Below are 21,955 nucleotides of genomic sequence, written 5' to 3' on the forward strand. Positions count from 1 at the left end.
TATATATATATATATATATATATATATATATATATATATATATATATATATGTATCCAGTAGAGATATTAGAATTTTTACAATATGATGTTTCTGGACATCATCATTTCTGGACGCTGTACATAACAGTAAAGTAAGATAACGACATATTTATCAACTGTAACAAAAGAATTAATTTTTATTATTGTCTTAAAAAATTCCACGTTAAAGTATACATGCTGTCCTCTTTACTTTGGCAAAAAATTCTAAAGATGCAACAAACAATCCAGCAACAGACAAGGTGTACGGTTTATTGCCTCTTTGCAACAGCAATAATATCAATTTTTGTATACTTAGTGGTGCTATGTACCAACAAACATTGTATCTACAAACAAAAGATTGAACTATGAACTCATGATTGAGAAAGATAAAAGAATGTATTAAGATTTGTAAAAAATATTTTCTGCATAATTTAATTTTGATCATAAATTTGCAGAACGGCGTCTAATATATAAATCACGAGCACGATTGTACAATATTACTTGCATGCTGAGAAATACATTGTCATTGTGATCTGTAATTTCTTGGCCTAAGTAATTTATAATAAACATATATACAAGAATGGGAATTATGTATGCGAAATATAAGCAAAACTCCTCGATTTTACCACCAAACGCAACAATCTGAAAAACCTGAAATGTCACGGTGATAAATTTTTTAGATATGTTAAATTATGTTTACAATGCGTTGAAGTGCCCAAATGTGAAACAGAATAGTTTGCGGGTTATTAAAGATAAAAAAACATACTTGAAACATGTTCAAGCTCAAACATATCACAGCGAGAATTTCGGAGAAACACAGTGTAAATTTAAACGGGGATAGTATACACTCGCAAAAACTGAAACAATTGGAAAATATTAATATTAATTAATATTAATATCATATATATTTATTGTTATATTAATATCAACTTTAAAGTTTTTCGATGCATATCAATGGCGGAAAGAATGCCTTTATAAATCGTGATTTCCTGCTTTATAAATCGACAGCTCTGCTTAATCTCTTGTCGAGTTTCAATCTCCATTGATCGCCTGATACGGTAACTGTAAAAATTCCATTATTTTAATTATATTTCTCTCCCTTTTTCTCTTCCTCCCACTCTCTTCTCTCTTTCTTCCTATTTGTCTATCACTCCCTTTCGTAGATCAATTCTTCAGAGATATTAAGTAAGATGTTGTCTAAAAAATCCAAACGTGTGTACTGATTTTTTATTTTTTTTTATACCTGGCGATTTGCAACATTCCACAAGCATGTTTGAAACATATTACAAAAATCATGCAAGTCCCCGTCGCCGATATCACACATATACAACAGGCTGCATACATATGCAGCATTATGAAATACAAATATTTTTCTTGGTTAACAAAATACTCAGTCGCAATCAATATTGTACGATGGGAAGTAGTGTTATTTATGAGAAAAAAATGGTCGAAGAGGTACGGCCACATTGGATGAACAAGAATAAGAAATATAATCCCAAATACTAAAAATATTTAAAAAGATAATTTTATAAATTGATGGTTTACAAAATTCTGAAATACATAATCGCTGCATATATGGACTTTTTATTAGCTCTTAAGTTATATTAAGAATCAATAAAGAGAGATTAATTAATTTATGAAATTAGCAAAAATATAATAAATAAATAATAAGTGAAAACCATACAATATACATTATTTTATTTATATATTAAAAATATTTGTCTTACGTATAATTCTAGTTGTGTTGCGTTGTGCGCTGGATGCATATTTGTCAATAATAGAGATTTCGTTCTCGTCTTTGAAGTAGTAACAAATATACTGAATTTGTTCCAGTAAATACTTTATCTGTTATGTGAATAAAAATTAATATCGTTATTGTGAACTTTGGCAAGAAGTTATGTGTGCAATTTTAAACTTATTTAATATAACTATTGAGCAGTTTATTGTAAAGGCGTAACTCACATTGGAGGTATGAAACCAGAACGAGTTATCGATAAATAAGGAAACAATAAAAAGTAACATTGAAGAAAAATGTTTAATGATGAAATAAGGAGTGCATTCTGCAGTCACAAACGTTGTAAACTGAAAGTAATGAATTTTTTGTTAGAACGTAATAAGAAATTGTATTCGTGTAACATTTGTTGATGATCGAGAGAAAGTATTCATTTTTCTCATAAGAATGTGATGAGAAGATTATAGTTATTAGGAGTTTTAAAAAATATCTCGGAGTACATTATATACATCCCTTTTATCTTGGAAACAGAGCATTTTAGAAAAAAACGTTTCAAAGGAAAGTTGTATGGTTTCGAGGCGTACATAAGATGGTGTCATTGATTTGACCTTGGATGGCGCCGCCAAGGTCAACTTTGCTTTTTTAAATAGAAATATGTATTTTTTATTACGGAATTTTATTCTACGTAAAGAAGCAAACAGCTTTTGCTTGAAAAATTTTTTAATATCTACAGAAATATCTACAGAATTATTGGTTTTAATATTTTTTTACTCGAATTCTATCAACTTTACCGAAAAATGGCAGGAGATAAAAATTGCTTATTTTCTTCTCATCGGGTTCTAAGAATTTTTTATTAACTTTTTAGTACTTCGAGAAAATGCAAGAAAATGTAGTACTAAAAAGTTAATAAAAAATTCTGAAAAAATTTTTAGAGCCCGATGAGAAGAAAATAAGAAAATTTTATCTCTTACCATTTTTTGGTAAAGTTGATAGAATTCGAGTAAAAAATGACTGAAACCAATAATTCTGTAGATTTTCCGTAAATATCTTAAAAAATGAAGATCGTATGAAAAAAATTTTCAAACAAAAGCTGTTTGTTTCTTTACATGGAATAAGATTCCGTAATAAAAAATACATCTTTCTATTTAAAGAAGCAAAGTTGACGTTGACCTTGGCGGCGCCATCCAAGGTCAAATCAATGATACCATCTTATGTACGCCACGATACAACTTTCCTTTGAAACGTTTTTTTCTAAAATGCTCTGTTTCCGAGATAGAAGGGGTGGACGGATGATCTTAGACACCCTATATATATACAGGGTGTAAAAAAATTAGACCTATAAACTTTGACGGGAAATAGAGGACATAAAAACAAACATATTTTGTTAATAATGTTTTTCTCTACGACGCTTCGTTTTAATACTACAGGATACAAAATAGGAATTTTAATAAAAAACAAACATATAAGTGGAAAAATTAAATTTATTTCAATTACACATATATATTTTAATCTTCAAAAAACAATGAATAAAAGAACGGAACAAAAATGCGCAATTAATTAGCTCAATTTATAATAAATGTTCAAAAATTCCTCCATTTGCTTCAACACAAAGGTGACATCGTCGAAATTCGGGTTAACGATTCTGTTTTTGTTTTAATGCCTCATTGATAAGAATTGTGAAAGTAAATACAAAATACTTTTGTGAAGCACGCTTTATTAATAAACATTTTTATGGGGGTATATGAAAACTCTCATTTATGAGACACCTATTGAAACAGAAGCAGAATTGATAGCCCGAATTACTGCTGCAGCATATCAGGTTTAGAACATTCCTGCAGTCTTCGAGCGTGTGAGACAATCAATGTTTGGACGATGTCATCTTTGTATTGAAGCAAATGGAGGAATTTTTGAACATTTATTATTAATTGAGCTAATTAGTTGCGCATTTTTGTTCCGTTGTTTTGTTCATTGTTTTTTGAAGATTAAAATATATATGTATAATTGAAATATATTTAATTTTTCCACTTATATGTTTGTTTTTTATTAAAATTATAAAATTCCTATTTTGAACCCTGTAGTATTAAAACGAAGCGTCGTAGAGAAAAACATTATTAACAAAATATTTTTGTTTTTATGTCCTTTATTTCTCCTCAAAGTTTGTCGGTCTAATTTTTTTACACCCTGTATGTGTGTGTGTGTGTGTGTGTGTGTGTGTGTGTGTGTATGTGTGTGTGTGTGTTGGGCGTCGTATATTCTCATTCGCAATTTTTGTGAGAACGTAGAACGGGTTGAGGTGAACACAAATGTCACATACCGCTTTGCAATATTCGCAATAAATCTCGACATATTAATTAAAGAAGATTAGTGAATTATCGCGATTAGTGAATTATCATAGATAAATATTAGGTTTGGTTTCCAAATCTAATATGCATAAACACCACGAAAGCTTAAAAAATCAAATGGTAAATGAATATTTGTGACGTTGTCTGCCGTTGCATATTTATACATTAGGTCAAACTGAACAAAAATAATCCTTTATCATATTACAGATAATGCGTAGATTTTAGTTATTAACGAAAGAAAATTGTTAGGGTAAACTCGGATAAGATGATCATACTTTTTTAAAATAAATAAAAAAAATACATTTCTTATTGCTATTTTTCAATAGCGTTTGGCACATTACTTTACTGAAGTCTATAGTACATAATACCATCAGAGTTAATAGGAAAATACTTCAGTAAAATTGTTTATTACAAAAATATTAAAACGTGAGCATTGGCCATCTTACATAAATTTTTCAGATAAGATGGCCATAAAGGAATAAATGCTCCATACATATTTTATGTTCAAGTTTCTGTACCTAATATTTTATAAAATAATAAAAAACACAATTTAACATATTTATTTTAATATAAGATATTTAAAACATATATATTATTTGTGAAAAATATAATACACATATGAAATAGAAAATTCTTTAACATAACTTAAATTCTAAATGCAATCTTTTGATCAAAACATATTGCACATGAGATTTTATTACTGTAATATTGAAAATAATTTTTAAAACATAGCGACTTTCGTTTTATTAATGTTCATAGAATAATAGTGGGCTATATTACCCAAAATGTGAGTAAAAGACGGCTATAGTATTTATACACAAATAATGAAAACGGAAGTAAAATTGCCTGTTATATTATAATTTACGTACCTACTTCACGTATTTAACTTCACGTATTTTAATTGCTGATATCTTAACTATAATTTGTTCGACGTTACAGCAATTTGTAATGGACACCTAACAAATTTTACAGGCAGTCGAAAATAAAAATATAATATAATATTCATAATTTTGCTATTTCGAAAAATATATCCCAATATACTATAAATATCGATTATCTTTGTGGCTGATTACACAAACGCATTGTTTTGCAATTATTAGAGAAATTACAGTCTATGTCCACCTTTTCCGTATGGCCATAATACTTGAGTTTACCCTATATGATTATGGGCAATAATGCACAAATCTTCTCTACTTAATATCTTTAATTTTTTAATATCTTTTCTTTAATTTTATTCCATGTATTTGTGTACTATATAAAAAAATATTGGGATAATTATAATACTTTTGTAGTAATAAATTAAATATTTTTTTAAATAAATATATAGGAATTTTGGCCATAATTTTGCATGATCCTATATGATAACAGATTTATTGAAATTTTTTTACAATTCCCCATATATTTTTTATATAACTTTTTACGTAACTATTTCTTAATGGAATAATTTTAAAGATTTATAACGAGAAATATTTACGTACCTGAAATGCAATAAAACTCGATAAAATACTAAAAATTAACAGTCGTTGAATTTGAGTGAACTTTGTTCGATGATAAGGCCATAAACCAACCATGAGAAGAAGAGTACGAGTGACACTAATACGCTTATACAAATCGGTATTCATTATTTCTTCGCGAGAGTTGAGACGCGTCTAACCGCAGAAAAGTAGAAGCAGTTTGCTTGCGGTAGTCCTTCGTAATGACCCATCAATAAAATAGGCTGTCGTTTTTTCTTTAATTTTCTTTAATTTTATATTTTCTTTCTAAACGTATATTCAACAAAAACTATCTAATTTTGCGTAAATGTGGTGTCAAGAATCACAAAAATACTAAGACGGGCACTCTCGCAATAAAGCATTGGTAGGATAAGAGTCGGCAGTTAAGTAATTGCATCGAATAAAATTTACCGGATGTTTATTTTCTAACCTGACAATCATGTAGTAATTTTTGGATCGAAGACCGCGCAAGCGTAGTCGCCCTTTTTCAGCCTCATGGTCTCGCGTGCCGCAGTATAGTGTGTACTTTTGTAAGATATACATGTTTGTTCGTGTTGAAAAGTACGTTGCTTCGTCGATTGGTTTTGTGTTTTATCGTGTGTTATGATATGGGGCATATTTTATATAAAATATAAAATATAACGCGCGTTGCTTACGCATTTTTATATTACGCATTTAATATTTGATAGTAAACGTTGCTCTCAAAATTGTATTTATGCAGAATATCGGCGCTCATCGAATATTCTTGCAACTTCCCTCTCGAGCGCGAATTTCTCTTTTACCGCGAAATACCAAATGACACATTATGAAAGGAAAGCGAAAGGCGATACGAACTATCACTTTCGCGATCAAACTCTGAACACTCGTGATTTAATTCGCCAGTAAAACATTCAACACGTTGGACGAAATTTAACGGTTTTATGTTTCATGTGAAATAACACTTCGGTCAAAGTCCGCGCAAACGCAATGGCCTTCTTCAATCTCGCAGCTTCCCGCATCTCATTGTAGAATGTGCATTCGTGAAGTACATACCTCGGACTGCAAACAGAAACGTTCGTGTTGAAAAGGACGTTGCTTCGTCGATTGGTTTTGTGTTTTATCGTGTGTTATGACGTGGGGAACATTTTATATAAAATATAAAATATAATGCGCGTTACTTACGCAATTTTATATTTGTTTGTAAATGTCGCTCTTAAAATTGTATTTACGCAGAAAGCGTTAAAGCACGAACATTTTTGAACATTTCTGGCATATCTATTACGTTTTTTGTGAAGTGTCGGCCGTTATCACGATATAAATTGTTTTACGATGACGGTTCAATTATTTTCTGTAACAAAAACTCCGATGTTATATCCATTTCATCGTTACGTAAGATATTAACGAGTGTCGCAAAACGGTATGCGATTTTTATGTTCACCTCATTCCGTTCTACATTTCCATGAACGTTGCAAAGATGAATCTGCAATATCCTGTGTATGTTTCTTGCTAAATACGATGATACAGAGTAGCATACATTTATGTACACATTATTTATATACATTTATTTATAAGATTTATATACACAAAAAATTTGCAGCGTAATCGTGTTTATGCTTATCTGACATGTTTTGATGATTGTTTCTACATTATCGACATTTGTGAAGATCATCATCCTTCTTTAACATCTCCTTAAGAGGTCAAAAATTCAATTTATTTTGTTTTTCTTTTTTTTCGTGGAAAGTGCTAATATTTTGTGTAGAAATAGATATGTTGTAATTGGTGATATTTTATTCTAAGTTCAATGGATATATATGGATAATTCTTTACACTTTGCTAAGATATTCCGATGTGACACTGAGTAATGTATTATTTTTGTTGCGTGATATTTAACGATGAAGTAAGATACCGATGCACTCGTCAGCTATAATAAAAGATCTTTCGTGTTGTCTTGTTCTAAACATGTAATACTGAATGTATCCTAATAAACAAGTTTGGGTACTAATTAGGCAATCATTTAAAAGTCAAGTTAAAACATTAAGAACTTAATAATACGTCAATTTTTAACTTAAATTAATTATATATTTCAAAATGTATATTAACATTAACTCATGTATTAATTTTTTTTTTATATAAATTAAGATAATCTATCAATACTTAAGTTATTACGAGCTACAATAGAATAATATAGAATAAGAAAAATAAGAAATGGTGACAGAAACATTTCTGTCTGTTTTTTTGAGCGTCAGTGTTCGTTTAAAGTATAAAATCCTGTGCACAAAATAGTTAATATTTTTTGTTATAAAAGACTTTTTCTTTAATATTTCACGAATTTAATCTTCTATTAAAGAATTAATTATATAAAAATATTGTAAGGTGTTCGTCATAATTGTACGTACTATTTTTTATCACTTATAAAAGTCGGAGGGGAAACAATTTTAGCAACTAATCAATTTTTAATATTAGCTTAATTTTAGTTAATTTTTGCTTATATAACTTTTAATATAAACTAAATTAATTTAGGGGCCATTATAACTAATTAAAATATTAACTTTAAATTAAATTTAGTTTAAAAAATCAACTTACCCAACACTACTCATAAATGATTTATTGTTTACCGAAACGAAGCATTCTAGGGATGCTGCAAACACATTACCGATATTCAGGACAAGAGGTTTAGTGCCTCTTTTTAATAGCAGCAATATTATTTTTCGTATGTATAATAGTACTGTGTAGCAATGAGAATTGTACCTACAAAAAAATGACAATAATTGATATTATTAATTTTATTAGTAATGTTATCTATAATTGATAAAAATAAAGCATATTAATATAATAATATTGCTATTAAGAAAAATACTAATTAAAATATTAACTAACTGCATTAATCTTTACTTTCATTACTTGTTTTATTCCAATTTTATGTAAGAAGATAAGTGCGACTATCACGTGAAATCTTTTACACGGTGAGGAATATATTCCATAATTTCTTGTCCAATGTAGTTAATCAGGAACACGAATAGATAAACACAAATTGCATATGCGATATTCAACAATAATCCTGCGGTATCGTTTTCGGATGATACGATCTGAAATATCTAGATTATGATTGTAGTGAACTTATCAGAAATATTTTAGATTCATTTGCTTTATATAAACAAAATATAATCATATAACACGTAATATTTTAAAATAATATAATGATAATATATTATTTTAATATCATTATAAATAATATATTATTATAAATTTATATAAATAATATATTATTATAAATTATATATTATTTTAAATAATATAATGATAATATAATAATATAATAATAAATCATTTTTTTATAGAAAAAAGACTTATGGCGTAAAGTGAGAAAGTATATTTTATATTGCAATTAAATATACGACTTAAAAGTTAGCATAACGTGAAATTGTAGTAGTTTATTATTAATTGTAGTGGTTAATATTAAATTGTAATGGATAATTTTCATTGTATATTGAGGGATGATATTGAAGGATTACTTTTATTTCAAAATTTGTTGTAAATGGAGTATGTTATTGTATATGATAGTTCCCGTCCAGAATTACATTTATGAATGCAAAACATTTATAATACAACTATCTCAATAAAAATAGGAAGCCATCAATATTAGAAGAGTCCCTAATCCGGCAAAGAGAAGTGTTTTAAAATCGTTTAGAGTAATTGTAATAAACCTTTAAAAAAACGAACATTCTTATTGCGTACGAATGTCGTGGAATAAATATCAACTTCATAGTTTTACGATGAATATATAGATAATGTCCTTATAAGTCATTATCTCTTCACGACATCTCATCACGACATAGATGATGTCCTTATAAGTCATTATCTCTTTCCTTAGATTAATATCTTGTTGGAAATTGACTGAAAAGTAAAAAGCGATACTGTTCTTTATCGACAAAATACTCGGTCATAATCTGTACTAGGTGAGATGTTTGTGATCCGTTTATGAGCGGAGGAACATTGAGGGCCCACACTGATTGCACAGCAAGAATGAATAAAATGTTAACTACTGAAAATATTAAAAGAAAAGAAGTAAAGGATTATATAAAAACATTGCTTTGTGATTGTTCAAATTATCACATTGTCTTGAATTTACTAAGAATTTTATATTATTATTAATTACATTTATAATCTACAAAATATACATACACATCACACATGGTTATGTTACGTTAGATTAAATAAGTGCAGTATTATGAAAATGTATCATTATCCCGAGCAAAAATGTATCTAGTAAAGCAGATTTCAAGACTAGTAGCTAGATAGTAATGACTAGATAAGTTTTCTAACCAGTCACTAGCTCGTGACTGGCTAAATATTCCTACTCAGTCTTTCGAATGTCAGGACTATTTAATGACTATACCAATTACATAGATAGAAAATCATCGGTAAATACTGAATAGAACTTGGACATCAGAACTGTTTAGTAACTATACCATTGATAGTTACAAGTTATTTTCTTGTATCCAGCTACTAGATAATTTTTCTGATACAGCCACTAGGAGAAATGAGCGTTACATTCCTAGCTAGTAGCAATATAAGACCCTTTATAACTTTTCTGTGTCAATACTAAACAATCACTAGATTCAATGTTTGCTCGGGATATTCACTCTTTACACAATGTATATAATTTTGTCTCATTGTAACGTGCACGTTCGTAAGAGTTTGACTATAACGGAAACGATCCATGAATTGGACTTGCTCTTTTGTTATCTATGGGAAATCATCGCGGATGAAATGTAAAGTATAAAGTATAATAATTTTTTTGTACCATAAATAGCGAGAGAGGTAAGATTTTTCTAAGAAAAAGAAACGGAGAAACGGATTTTGCAGTCGATATTATATAATATTGTAATAGATAATTTTGTTTAATAATTAACAGGAGATCAAATAATATTTTATCCTTTACATCCACCTATGTTATTCTTCTACGTTATTCTGCTCTATTAGACATTTGCATCATTGTTGCACAGAATACATGACAGTGAAGTAAGACATGGACGAACTTGTTAGCTGCAATAAGAAATTTTGCTTTGTCTAGTCTTATTTCAAGTCCACACGTTGTTGAGAACATATTTTGTTAAAAAATGATATATTTCTTACCGTGGCGAAACCCTCTAACGATGCAACGAAAACTTTACCGATGGTCAAATAAAACGGTTTATTGCCTCTCTGCAGTAGTAACAGTACTAGCTTCTGTATGTGCAATGGTGCTACGTACCAGCGAGTGTTGTATCTATAAGATAGTGATTGAATAAGCTCGATCTCAGTAAACGAGACGAAAATAAAATGTGCTGATAATGATATTTATCCAGTCTTACATAGCGGCATATACATCGTTATTATGATCCGTAATTTGTTGTGCGGTGTAGTTGCCCAAGAATAAATATATAAGAATAGAGATCACGTAACCGAAATGGATAAAGATTTTCGCACGATCATTCTCAAACGATATAATCTGAAAAATCTGAGAAGCTATTGTGATATTATCCTTAAAAAAATATCTTGTTTGAAGTAAAATGAGTCTCACATTATAAAAGAAAGAAAATAATATATGACTGTTTCAGTAAAGATGGATTTTCGAGGGGTGTATAGAGATATAAAGATTGAGATTTATTGTCTAAAGATGTTTTAAGAACACATTGAAACTCACTCGATATAGATTTAGGCTCATACCACAGACTAATATCACTATTATTATGCAGTAAATTCCCTCAAACTCCTTCATCATTAAAGTGCAGATCCTTTAAGAACATCAGAAATTTTATTTGTGGTCCACTTGTGGTTTTCGAAATTACATGTATTGCATAAGCATTATCGGACGAATACCAACATCATAGCTTTACGATGAATGTTGATGGCGTAAACAATTTTCTTATATATCATAATTACGTCTTCCACGTTAATATTATATTGTACGTTGACCTGGATTGAGACGATAACTGCAAGTAATTTTTTTTTCGGGAATCATTCCTCTCATCCGCGCGAATTAGTTAAAGACAGGGTTGGGTAAGTTACTTTTAGTTTTTAACTGAGTTAAGTTAAAAGTTAGTTCGCAATAAAATAATTGAGTTTACATTAAAAGTTACTCAAATAAAATACTAAATCAGTTAAAAGTAAAAAAAACTTAAAAAAAAAGTTAGAAATTACTTATGGAAAACTTAATTATCTAAAACTATATATTTTTTTATTTCATAATTAATCTTTAAATTTGGCTTAAATTTATGTGAAATAATGAAAGTATATTAAGCAAATTGACCAATCACAGTTAATTATTTTTGGACCGTAAAAAGAATAGTCGGTTGTGATTGGCCAATTTCTTTACTGCTTACGTTAAGTTTACTGCTTATTCCTTAAGTTTTTCTATGTACCACTGGTTTTATATCCCGGTGTAGTAAGCTTTAGTCGTAAGAAATTGACTAATCACTGTCGACTTATAGAAGAATAATCAATTGTGTTTCATCAATTTCTTACGGCTTAAAGCTTACTATACTATTGTAGATTGAGTCTTAGGCGTCGTCTACAATGTCAGTAGGAGTGGTAATATGAAATAAGCAGTAAGCAAATTGACTCATTCCATTCTCATGATTTAAGAATAATCGATTGTTATTGATCTATTTGCTTATACTATTTATTTCATACTGCTACTCCTACTGCCATTGTAGATAACGCATTACAATGCTGGGGATTGATTGCGTATCTCGAAACGAAGTTAAAATTACAAAAGTGAGCAAATTCACTAGGCATTGACCAATGAAGTTACAAATATTCTAGTAAATTTTCTCACTTTTGTCATTTTCACTCTGTTTTAAGATATACATTCGATCCCCTGGAAACTTCATTCTATCTTTCTTTGATATGTAATGAACAATAAAGGTAGAATAATGCTTATAGTGCTATAAGCGTGCTATAAGCGTGAATCGGACCACACAGACACAATCAGATCTTTTATTAAAAATTATTTCAAGTTTATTTTCAGATGCTTCGTAGACAATGAAACGATCCGTTCAGTATCTAAAAATAAACTTGAAACGATCATAAATAAAAGATTTAGTTATGAATACTGCTCTTATATACCTGTCTGTTAAGGTGGCGGATGATTTTTATGCAACTTTAATATTGATGAAATAAATTAACTTAACTGAACTTAATTGAAAAAAATAAAAAAGGTTAAAGTTAATGCGTAAAAATTAATTAAGTTTAAGTTAAAAGTTAACTTATTTAAGCTTAACTAAGTTATTAACTTTTTAACTTCTAACTTGACTTTTAACTTTTTTAAAAGTTACTACCTTGATTAAAGATAATAAAAGGACAATCTTCCCAGCATGAAAAAGTTTACGTGTCTTACATATCCTCTCTATACGTTCACTTACTAAGCGATTTTGAACATTCCGCAGACGTGTAGGAGATATGTTAAAAACATTGTTCCAGTCGCTATCACCCCAAGTGACGATACAAATATCGTTGCATTCATGTGCAGAATGATTAAGTAGAAATATTTTTCCTGATCGAAGAAATATTCAGTCACCATAAACTGTAATCGATGTCCTGTGGATTCATTTTCCGGCAGAAAAATATCAAAAACATGTAACCATATTAATTGAATAACCACAAGAAATACGGCGCCAGACACTAAGAACATTAAAAGCATATCATTATATAAATCGCTGTTTATTTCTACGAGATATTACACTGTTAAGAGTTTTAGACCTGTTTAGGTAGTTTATTTTATTTCGTAATACGTGATAAATATTACTACAAATATAATTTCTTACGTATGAGTCCAGTCGTAAAACGTTTCGCGTTAATCCCGTAACTTTTTATGATGGCAATTTCGTTCTTGTCTGTTATATTGTTACAGATTTGCTGAAGTTGTTCCAACAGATACTTCATCTACGGACAATACAAAATACAATGCGTATCATTTCTTGTTGTGATATTTGGGACAGACTTTGATATACAATTGTGCATTTATCATGGATATTATTAGTGATAAGTACAGTATATTCTTAACTCACTGCACGATTGTTAACCACGAATGAGCTGTATATAAGAAAGGTACAGAACGAAGCTAATGCGTTGGAGAAAACTGTGATGACAAAATCAGGTGTACATTCTGAGGTCAAAAGCGCCGTTAACTGCAAGCGATAAGTTTATTGGGAAATACGTGAAAAGGACTAATAACTTTGTTCAAACAATAAATTATAAGTCTCAGAGTTGTCTTTCTGTGTACGATATTATATAATGACAAGGTATTAATTGTAATATTATAAAAAGGTTTTTTTTTCTGTTATACTCAAAACTCCTCGATTATAAATCGATGTAGTTATGATAGAGATAGTATAAATGAAAAATGCTGATATTAATTAATTGGCTTATCTAATGTCATAATGTATATTTGTTTTGATTCTACACAAAATTATGAATTTTGTAACGTTAACGAAATGTCCTGGCTGACATTTGGATCATTCTGAATCGTAATGTTAAAATAAACGCAATGTTTGTTGAATTAAATTTTAGTTTGCAGCTTTATCGAAGGACCTATAACAAAATTAATTGTGATGTAATTGTGATGTAATTGTTATGTATATATGGCACGTCGCAATTTTTTGAGAAAATTCTACACAATCAAATCCAAATTACGTAAAGGAGAAAACAAAAAATGGGAACTACGATGATATGTGTGAAGTAACTCTCGTTATACCATAATATGAAAAGTACTCACTATACTTGGAATATGGTGAAACTTGCTATAATACTCAAACACATGATTATTTGAACTTGAGTGAGTTTCGATTGGTTAAAGGGCCATAAGCCAGCCAAGAGCAAGAGAATCCGGTTGATATTGCAATTCTCATACAAATCGTAGGAGAGCATTTCTCCGCGAGCACCTAGACGCGTCTGATCGCGCAGTAGTCAATCAAGTTTCGCTTATTTCCTCTTCCCAGCTAATCGATAAGATATAGCATCGCATTTCCTTTTTCTAGTTTAATTTAAAACAAATTATGTAATTTCGTACAACGTGGAAAACCACGAAAAATGCTATTGTGAGATTGGGACATCTGCATTGTAATAATTTCGTCGATGAATGGTACGGCGATTAGGCGGTCGATGATACGTCTAAAGAAATTCGGCAGGTGTTTATTTACCATAGAGTAACACTCAGGTGAAACTTTTCCTAATGGATTTTGCGCATGCGCTGTTACCCTTTCGTAGTGCCGCGCGCTTCATTCCAGTGCGTGTTCTGGTAGGATTCATACCTCTGACTTTCGACAGGGGGATCTGTCGCTCGGTGTTGCGTGCGATATAAAATCATCAGCAATAAAATCATTTCCGGCAAGCATCGATTATAACCGAAAGCTTTGCTCTTGTTGATTTTCCTGAATATTACCGTTCAACATCGAAAATCGAAATTCTGGATCTTATCATAATTGTCATTAAGCAATTGCTTTCACACCGAATGAAATTTAACGAATGTTTATTTTCTATAGACAGACAATCATATAGTAATTTTTGGATTAAAGACCGAGCAAGTGTAGTCGCCCTTTTTCAGTCTCGTCGTCTCGCGTATCGCAGTATGGTGTGTACAGTCGTCAGGTACGCATGTTCGTGCGCGTTGAAAAGAACGTTGTTCCGTCGATTGGTTTTTTGTATTATCGTGTCATATGACGTGAGGAATATTTTATATAAAATATAAAATATTATACGTGTTGCCTAAGCATTTTTAATATTTGATAGCAAACGTCGATCTCAAAATTGGAATTTACGCAGAAAGTGGTAAAGCACGAACACTTTCGAACATTTCTGACAAATCTTTTACGTTTCTTGTGAAGTGTCGATAGTTTTCGCAAAATAAATTGTTCTAGAATGACGCTTTAATCATTTTCTATAATAGAAACTCCGACGTTATATCTATTTCACCGTTACTTTACGTAAGATATTAACAACGAAGACTATCGACTATCGTATCTGAAATGTAATGAAAATATTATTCGTGTATGATAATATCGTTAACGATAATATCGCTATGATAGCAGTAATAAGGATTATTTGAAATCAAACGAGTATTAATTGTTAGTATGGTTATAAGTTAATCGTGAACAAAAGAATTCGATTGAGACCGAAGTGCTTAGTCTTGATTCAGATCATCTTTTTGTGAGCATTTGACCGTGGGAACATTCGCAAAATTTCGCGTATTTTTCTTCTTTGCGTTTTCTTCAATCATCCCTTATCGAATATTTTTGCAACTTCCCTTTTGGAGCGCGGATTTCTCTTTAATCGCGAAATATCTAATGACACATTATGAAAGAAACGCGAAAGGCAGCACCAACTATCACTATTGCGATGAAACTCGGAACATTCGTAGTTTAATTTGCCAGTGAAACATTCAACTCGTCGGACGAAATTTAACGATTTTTTGTTTTATGTGAAATAACAAGCACGAAATAATACTTCTTTCTTAGTCCGCGGAAATGCAATCGACCTTTTTTAGAATCGCGGATTCCCGCGTCTCATTGTAAAGTGTGTATTCATGAAGTACATATCTCAAACTGCGAACAGAAACGTTTGTTTGATCGATTTTACTGTTGTATCACTTATGAAAACATGACCGGTGAAGTAGAGGAGAATCTTCGAGAACAAACAGCGATTTTCAAGTTTAACATTCCAGTGCCGTGTTAAGACACAAGCAGGTTTGTACAGTTTTCTTTATTTATTAAATTTTCTTGTAATTATCGCTCTCTTTTGAGCAATATTATTCCGTCGTAATACGCTTTGCTATGGACAGAAAGATTGTATGTAATTTTTAGGAGAATTTATGAGCTCGTTTTGAATGTGGTAAAATTCTCCCCTTGGATAAGACAGAGAATTCACAAACTCATTCGAAAAATTACAAATTACTTTTCTGTTACTACGAGTGTCTGCTACACTCGCTTAGGAAATAGTTTGAACACATTTTTTCTGGTGAAGTTAGAAGCGTATCAAGTGTTCACTATTGTAAGCCACTATATACGGGTTTGCGTAATAATCGATTTTAGAGAAGCAGAAGTGATAGCATAAAGAGATATGTTTTATCAATTATATTTTTTACAATATCAACTGATTGTCCCGATAAAAATATATTTTGACTCACATTTTATTTATTTTTTATGATTAACGCAAGTGCTACGTTGATTTCAACCTTGAAATGAATTAATTGTTACTCGAACCATTAGATACTTCATTACCTTAGTCTAACAGTCTTCATCTCGTTTAAATTTAAATATTTTATTTGTTGAAACGTGAAAGATACTATCAAACTAATTTTGACTTTGACATTTATTAACTTCAAATCAAAATTATATTAAAAAATTTTTTTCTATAACGCTATATAATTTGCTAGAAGATCAGTTGGATACAGTCACAAGGAAAAGGCGTATGTTTTTTTATATATACATACATACATATATTCAATAGAAATATAAGAATTTTTACTACGACTGATATTTCTTATCATTTCTGGACGCTGTACAAAACAGTAAAGTAAGATAACGATGCATTCGTCAACTGTAAAAAAATTCATTTTTGTTGCTGTCTTACTTAAAATATTCCACATTAAAGTACATATTTTGTGTTCTTTACTTTGGCAAAAAATTGTATAGATGCAACAAATAATCCAGCAGTAGACATGCTGTACGGTTTATTGCCTCTTTGCAACAGCAATAATATCAATTTTTGTATACTCAATGGTGCCATATACCAACAAGTATTGTACCTACAAAGGAAAGAACTATTAGCTCATGATTGAGAAAAATAAAAGAATTTATTAAGTATGCAAAGTATTTTGTAAAAAATATTTTCTGCGTAAAATTTAACTTTATCATAAATTTGCGCAGTGGCGTTTCATATACAAATCACGAGCGTGTTTGTAGAACATACAATATTGCTTACGTGCTGAGAAATATATTGTTATTATGATCTGTAATTTCTTGGCCTAAATAATTAAAAAAGAACATATATATAATAAGGGCAATTGTGTATGATAGATGCAAGAAGAACTCCTCGACTTCACCACCGAACGTAACAATCTGAAAAATCTAAAATACCCAGGGTGATAAATTTTTTAGATATGTTTAATTATGTGTGGTGCGTTGAGATGCAGAAACGTGAGACAGAATAATTTGCGGGTTATAAAAAATACGAAACACACTTGAAACATATTGAAGCTCAAACATATCACATCGAGGATCCCCGAGAAACACATGGTAAATTTAAACGCAGATACCATAAACTCGCAAAAACTGAAATAATTGCAAAATATTAATATTAATTAATATTAATATCATACATATTAATTATTGTATAAATATTAACTTTAAAGTTTTTCGATGAATATCAATAGCGAAAAGAATGCCTTTATAAATCGTGATTTCCTGCTTTATAAGTCGACAACTCTTCTTAATCTCCAGTCGAGTATCGATCTCCATTGCTCGCATGATACGGTAACTAAAAAATTCCATTGTCCTAATTATATTTCTCTCTCTCTCCCTCTCCCACTCTTTCTCTCTCTCTCTCTCTCTTTCTCTCTCTTTCTCTTTATTTGTTTATCAATCCCTTCCGTAGATAAATTCTTTAGAGATATTAAATAACATATATTTAATAAGTAAGATTTTGTCTGAAAATTTCAAACGTGTGTACTCATTCTTTAGTTTTTTTCATACCTGGCGATTCGCAACATTCCACAAGCATGCCCCAAACATATTATAAAAATCGTGCCAGTCCCCACCGTCGAAATTACACATATACAACAGGCTACATACATATGCAGCATTATAAAATACAAATATTTTTCTTGATCAACAAAATACTCAGTCATGATCAACATTGTACGATGGGAAGTAGTGTCATTTATAAGAAAGAAACGGTCGAGGAGATGCGGCCACATTGGATGAACGAGAACAAGAAATATAATCCCAACTACTAAAAATATTTAAAAAGATTTCGTAAATCGATAGTACATAATTCTGAAATACATAATCGCTACACATATGGACTTTTTATTAACTCTTAAGTTATATTAAGAATCAATAAAGAGAGATTAATTAATTTATGAAATTAGCAAATATAATATATAAGTAAAAAGCGAAAACCATAGAAATAAAGAAAAGAAAATTTAAAAAATTTAGTACATGTGATTAATTCATTTTTATTAAAGTCTATCTCAAGTATCTTTCACTTGATATCTTATGAAAACTTATCAAAATTTTAAAAATACTTTGGTGCTACAATATTGTTAATTCCTCAGTATTTGTCGAAAATTTGGTCTATTTTAATTGGCTATTTTACTTTCTTTGATTTGTATATTAAAAACATTTGTCTTACGTATAATTCTAGTTGAGTTGCGTTGTGCGCTGGACGCGTATTTGTCAATAATAGAGATTTCGTTCTCGTCTTTGAGGTAGTAACAAATATATTGAATTTGTTCCAGTAAATACTTTATCTGTTGTGTGAATAAAAATTAATATCGTTATTGTGAACTTTGGAATGAAATTTCGCGTGCAATTTTAAACTTATCGGATATAAGTATTGAACAGTTCATTATAAAAGCGTAACTCACATTCGAGGTATGAAACCAGAACGAGCTATAGATTAATAAACAAACAATAAAAAGTAACACTGAAGAAAAAAGTTTAATCATGAAGTAAGGAGTGCATTCTGCAGTCAGAACCGTTGTAAACTAAAAGTAATCAATTTTTTGTTAGAACGTAATATGAAATTGCTGTAGTCGTTTAGCATTTGTTGATAATCGAGAATAAGTATTTATTTTTTTTACATAAGAACGTGATGAGAAGATTATAGTTATAATGGAATATTATTAGGAGTTTTAAAAAATATTTCGGAATACACTGTATATACAAGGCGTCTCAGACTCTAATTCGCAGTTTTTGTTAGGACGTAGAACGGATTGAGGTGAACACGAAAGTTATACCGCTTTGTACCGCTTTGTACCGCTTTGCAATATTCGCAATAAATCTCGACATATTAATTAAAGAAGATTAGTGAACTATCGCGCCCGATACGGTAGATGAATATTAGATTTTGTTTCCAAATCTAATAAGTATAAATACCGCGAAAGCCTAAAAAATCAAACGGTAAATGAATATTTTTCACGTTGTTTGTCGTTACATACTTATACATAAGGTTAAACTGAACAAAAATAATCCTATATCATGTTACAGACAACCGCGTAGATTTTTAGTTATAAACGAAAGAAAATTTTTAGGATAAACTCGGAAAAGATGGCCATACTTAAAAAAAAAAATACATACAAAAATACATACATACATTTCTTATCGTTATTTTTCAATAGCGTTTGGCACATTACTTCACTGAAGCCTATAGTACATAATACCATCAGAGTTAAAAAGAAAATACTTCAGTAAAACTGTTTATTACAAAAATATCAAAACATGAACATTGGCCATCTTATCTAAATTTTTCAGATAAGATGGCCATAAAGGAATAAATGATCCATACATATTTTATGTTCAAGTTTCTGTATCTATTATTTTATAAAATAATAAAAAACACAATTTAACATATTTATTTTAATATAAGATATTTAAAACATATTATTTGTGAAGAATATAATACACATATAAAATAAAAACTTCTTTTACAAAACTTAAATTCTAAATGCATTCTTTTGATCAAAACATATTGCACATGAGATTTTATTACTGTAATATTGAAAGTAATTTTTGGAACATAACGACTTTCGTTTTATTAATGTTCATAAAATGATATTGGGCTATATTACCCAAAATGTGAGTAAAAGACGGCTATAATATTTATATATAAATAGTGAAAACGGAAGTATAAACGCATGTTACAATTTACATACCTGCTTCACGTATCTAACTTCACGTATCTTGATTGCGATAGCTTAACTGTAATTTATTCGACGTTACAGCAATTTTTAGTGGACACATGAGAAATTTTATAGGCACTCAAAAATAAAAATATAATATAATATTTATAATTTTGCTATTTCGAAGAATATATGCAAATATACTATAAATATCGATTATCTTTGTGACTGATTACACAAACGCATTGTTTTGCAATTATTAGAGAATATACAGCCTATGGCCATCCTTTCCGTATGGCCATAATACTTGAGTTTACCCTATATTATTGTGCGGAATAATGCACAAATCTTCTCTAGTTAACACCTTTAATTTTTTAATCTTTTCTTTAATTTTAATCCAAGCACTTGTGTAACATATAAAAAAATATTGGAATAATTACAATACTTTTGTAGTAACAAGTATAATATTTTTTAAATAAATATATAGGAATTTTGGCCATAATTTTGTATAATTCTATAAGATACCAGATTTATTGAAATTTTTTTACAATTCGCTGTATATTTTTGATATAATTTTTTACGTAATTATTTCTTAATGTAATAACTGTAAAGATTTATAACGAGAAATATTTACATACTTGAAATGCAATAAAGCTCGATAAAATACTAAAGATTAACAGTCGTTGAATTTGAGTAAACTTTGATTGATGATAAGGCCATAAACCAACCACGAGTAAAAGAGCACGAGTAGCACTAATACGCTTATATAAATCGACACTCATTTTCTCTTCGCGAAAGTTGAGGCGCGTTTAACCGTAGAAAAATAGAAACAGTTTGCTTGGGGGGGTCCTTCGTAATGACCCATCAATAAAATAGGCTCTCGTTTTTTCTTTAATTTTCTTTAATTTTATCTTTTCTTTCTAAATGTATATTCCACGAAAACTATCTAAATATGCGTGAATGCAGTATAAAGAAACATAAAAACTCTATGAGACGGGTACTCTCGCAATATAACTTTGGTAGAATAATAGTCGGCAGCTAAGCAATTGCTTTCGCACCGAATGAAATTTAACGGATGCTTATTTTCTATAGACAGCAATCATGTAGTAATTTTTGGATCGAAGACCGCGCAAGCGTAGTCGCCCTTTTTCAGCCTCGTCTTCTCGCGTGCTGCAGTATGGTGTGTACATTCATGAAGTACACATGTTCGTTCGCGTTGAAAAGAACGTTGCTCCGTCGATTGGTTTTGTGTTTTATCGTGTGTTATGACGTGGGGAATATTTTATATAAAATATAAAACATATTGCGTGTTACTTAACGTATTTTTGATATTTGATAGTAAACGTCGATCTCAAAATTAGATTTACGCAGAAAGCGTTAAAGCACGAACATTTTTAGACATGTCTAGTATATCTATTACATCTTTTGTGAAGTGTCGGCCGTTATCGCGAAGTAAATTGTTTTACGATAACGTTTCAACCATTTTCAGTAACAAAAACTGCGATGTTA

General features: G+C 29.9%; 3 protein-coding genes and 1 long non-coding RNA gene across 4 annotated transcripts; all 4 read right to left on the minus strand.

The window, feature by feature from the left end:
* Positions 1-102: 102 nt before the first annotated feature.
* LOC116852025 (odorant receptor Or2-like) lies at positions 103-1,320 on the minus strand. Its single transcript, XM_032831985.1, has 5 exons — positions 950-1,320; positions 786-876; positions 525-670; positions 231-363; positions 103-156 (listed from the first exon to the last, which is right to left on the minus strand). The coding sequence occupies exons 1-5, from the start codon at positions 1,060-1,062 to the stop codon at positions 103-105; spliced, it is 537 nt and encodes a 178-aa protein (XP_032687876.1). The 5' UTR covers positions 1,063-1,320.
* Positions 1,321-5,501: 4,181 nt separating this feature from the next.
* On the minus strand, positions 5,502-7,131 carry LOC116851996. Its single transcript, XR_004379678.1, has 3 exons — positions 7,004-7,131; positions 6,748-6,913; positions 5,502-6,624 (listed from the first exon to the last, which is right to left on the minus strand). It is a non-coding gene; the product is annotated as an uncharacterized LOC116851996 (long non-coding RNA).
* Positions 7,132-9,065: 1,934 nt separating this feature from the next.
* LOC116851987 lies at positions 9,066-14,475 on the minus strand. Its single transcript, XM_032831928.1, has 10 exons — positions 14,329-14,475; positions 13,617-13,736; positions 13,374-13,491; positions 12,972-13,230; positions 12,247-12,251; positions 11,432-11,540; positions 11,252-11,342; positions 10,920-11,065; positions 10,702-10,834; positions 9,066-10,611 (listed from the first exon to the last, which is right to left on the minus strand). Exons 1-10 carry the CDS (start codon positions 14,473-14,475, stop codon positions 10,558-10,560), a joined length of 1,182 nt encoding a protein of 393 aa, XP_032687819.1. The 3' UTR covers positions 9,066-10,557.
* Positions 14,476-16,993: 2,518 nt separating this feature from the next.
* LOC116851992 (odorant receptor 4-like) lies at positions 16,994-17,594 on the minus strand. The gene is made up of 3 exons (XM_032831933.1): positions 17,527-17,594; positions 17,218-17,350; positions 16,994-17,142 (listed from the first exon to the last, which is right to left on the minus strand). The coding sequence occupies exons 1-3, from the start codon at positions 17,589-17,591 to the stop codon at positions 17,089-17,091; spliced, it is 252 nt and encodes an 83-aa protein (XP_032687824.1). The 5' UTR covers positions 17,592-17,594; the 3' UTR covers positions 16,994-17,088.
* Between the last annotated feature and the right edge of the window lie 4,361 nt (positions 17,595-21,955).

This window comes from Odontomachus brunneus, unplaced genomic scaffold (genome assembly GCF_010583005.1).
Source record: "Odontomachus brunneus isolate Ranch 3 - 2012 unplaced genomic scaffold, Obru_v1 Obru_scaffold_199, whole genome shotgun sequence".
Lineage (NCBI taxonomy): Eukaryota > Metazoa > Arthropoda > Insecta > Hymenoptera > Formicidae > Odontomachus > Odontomachus brunneus.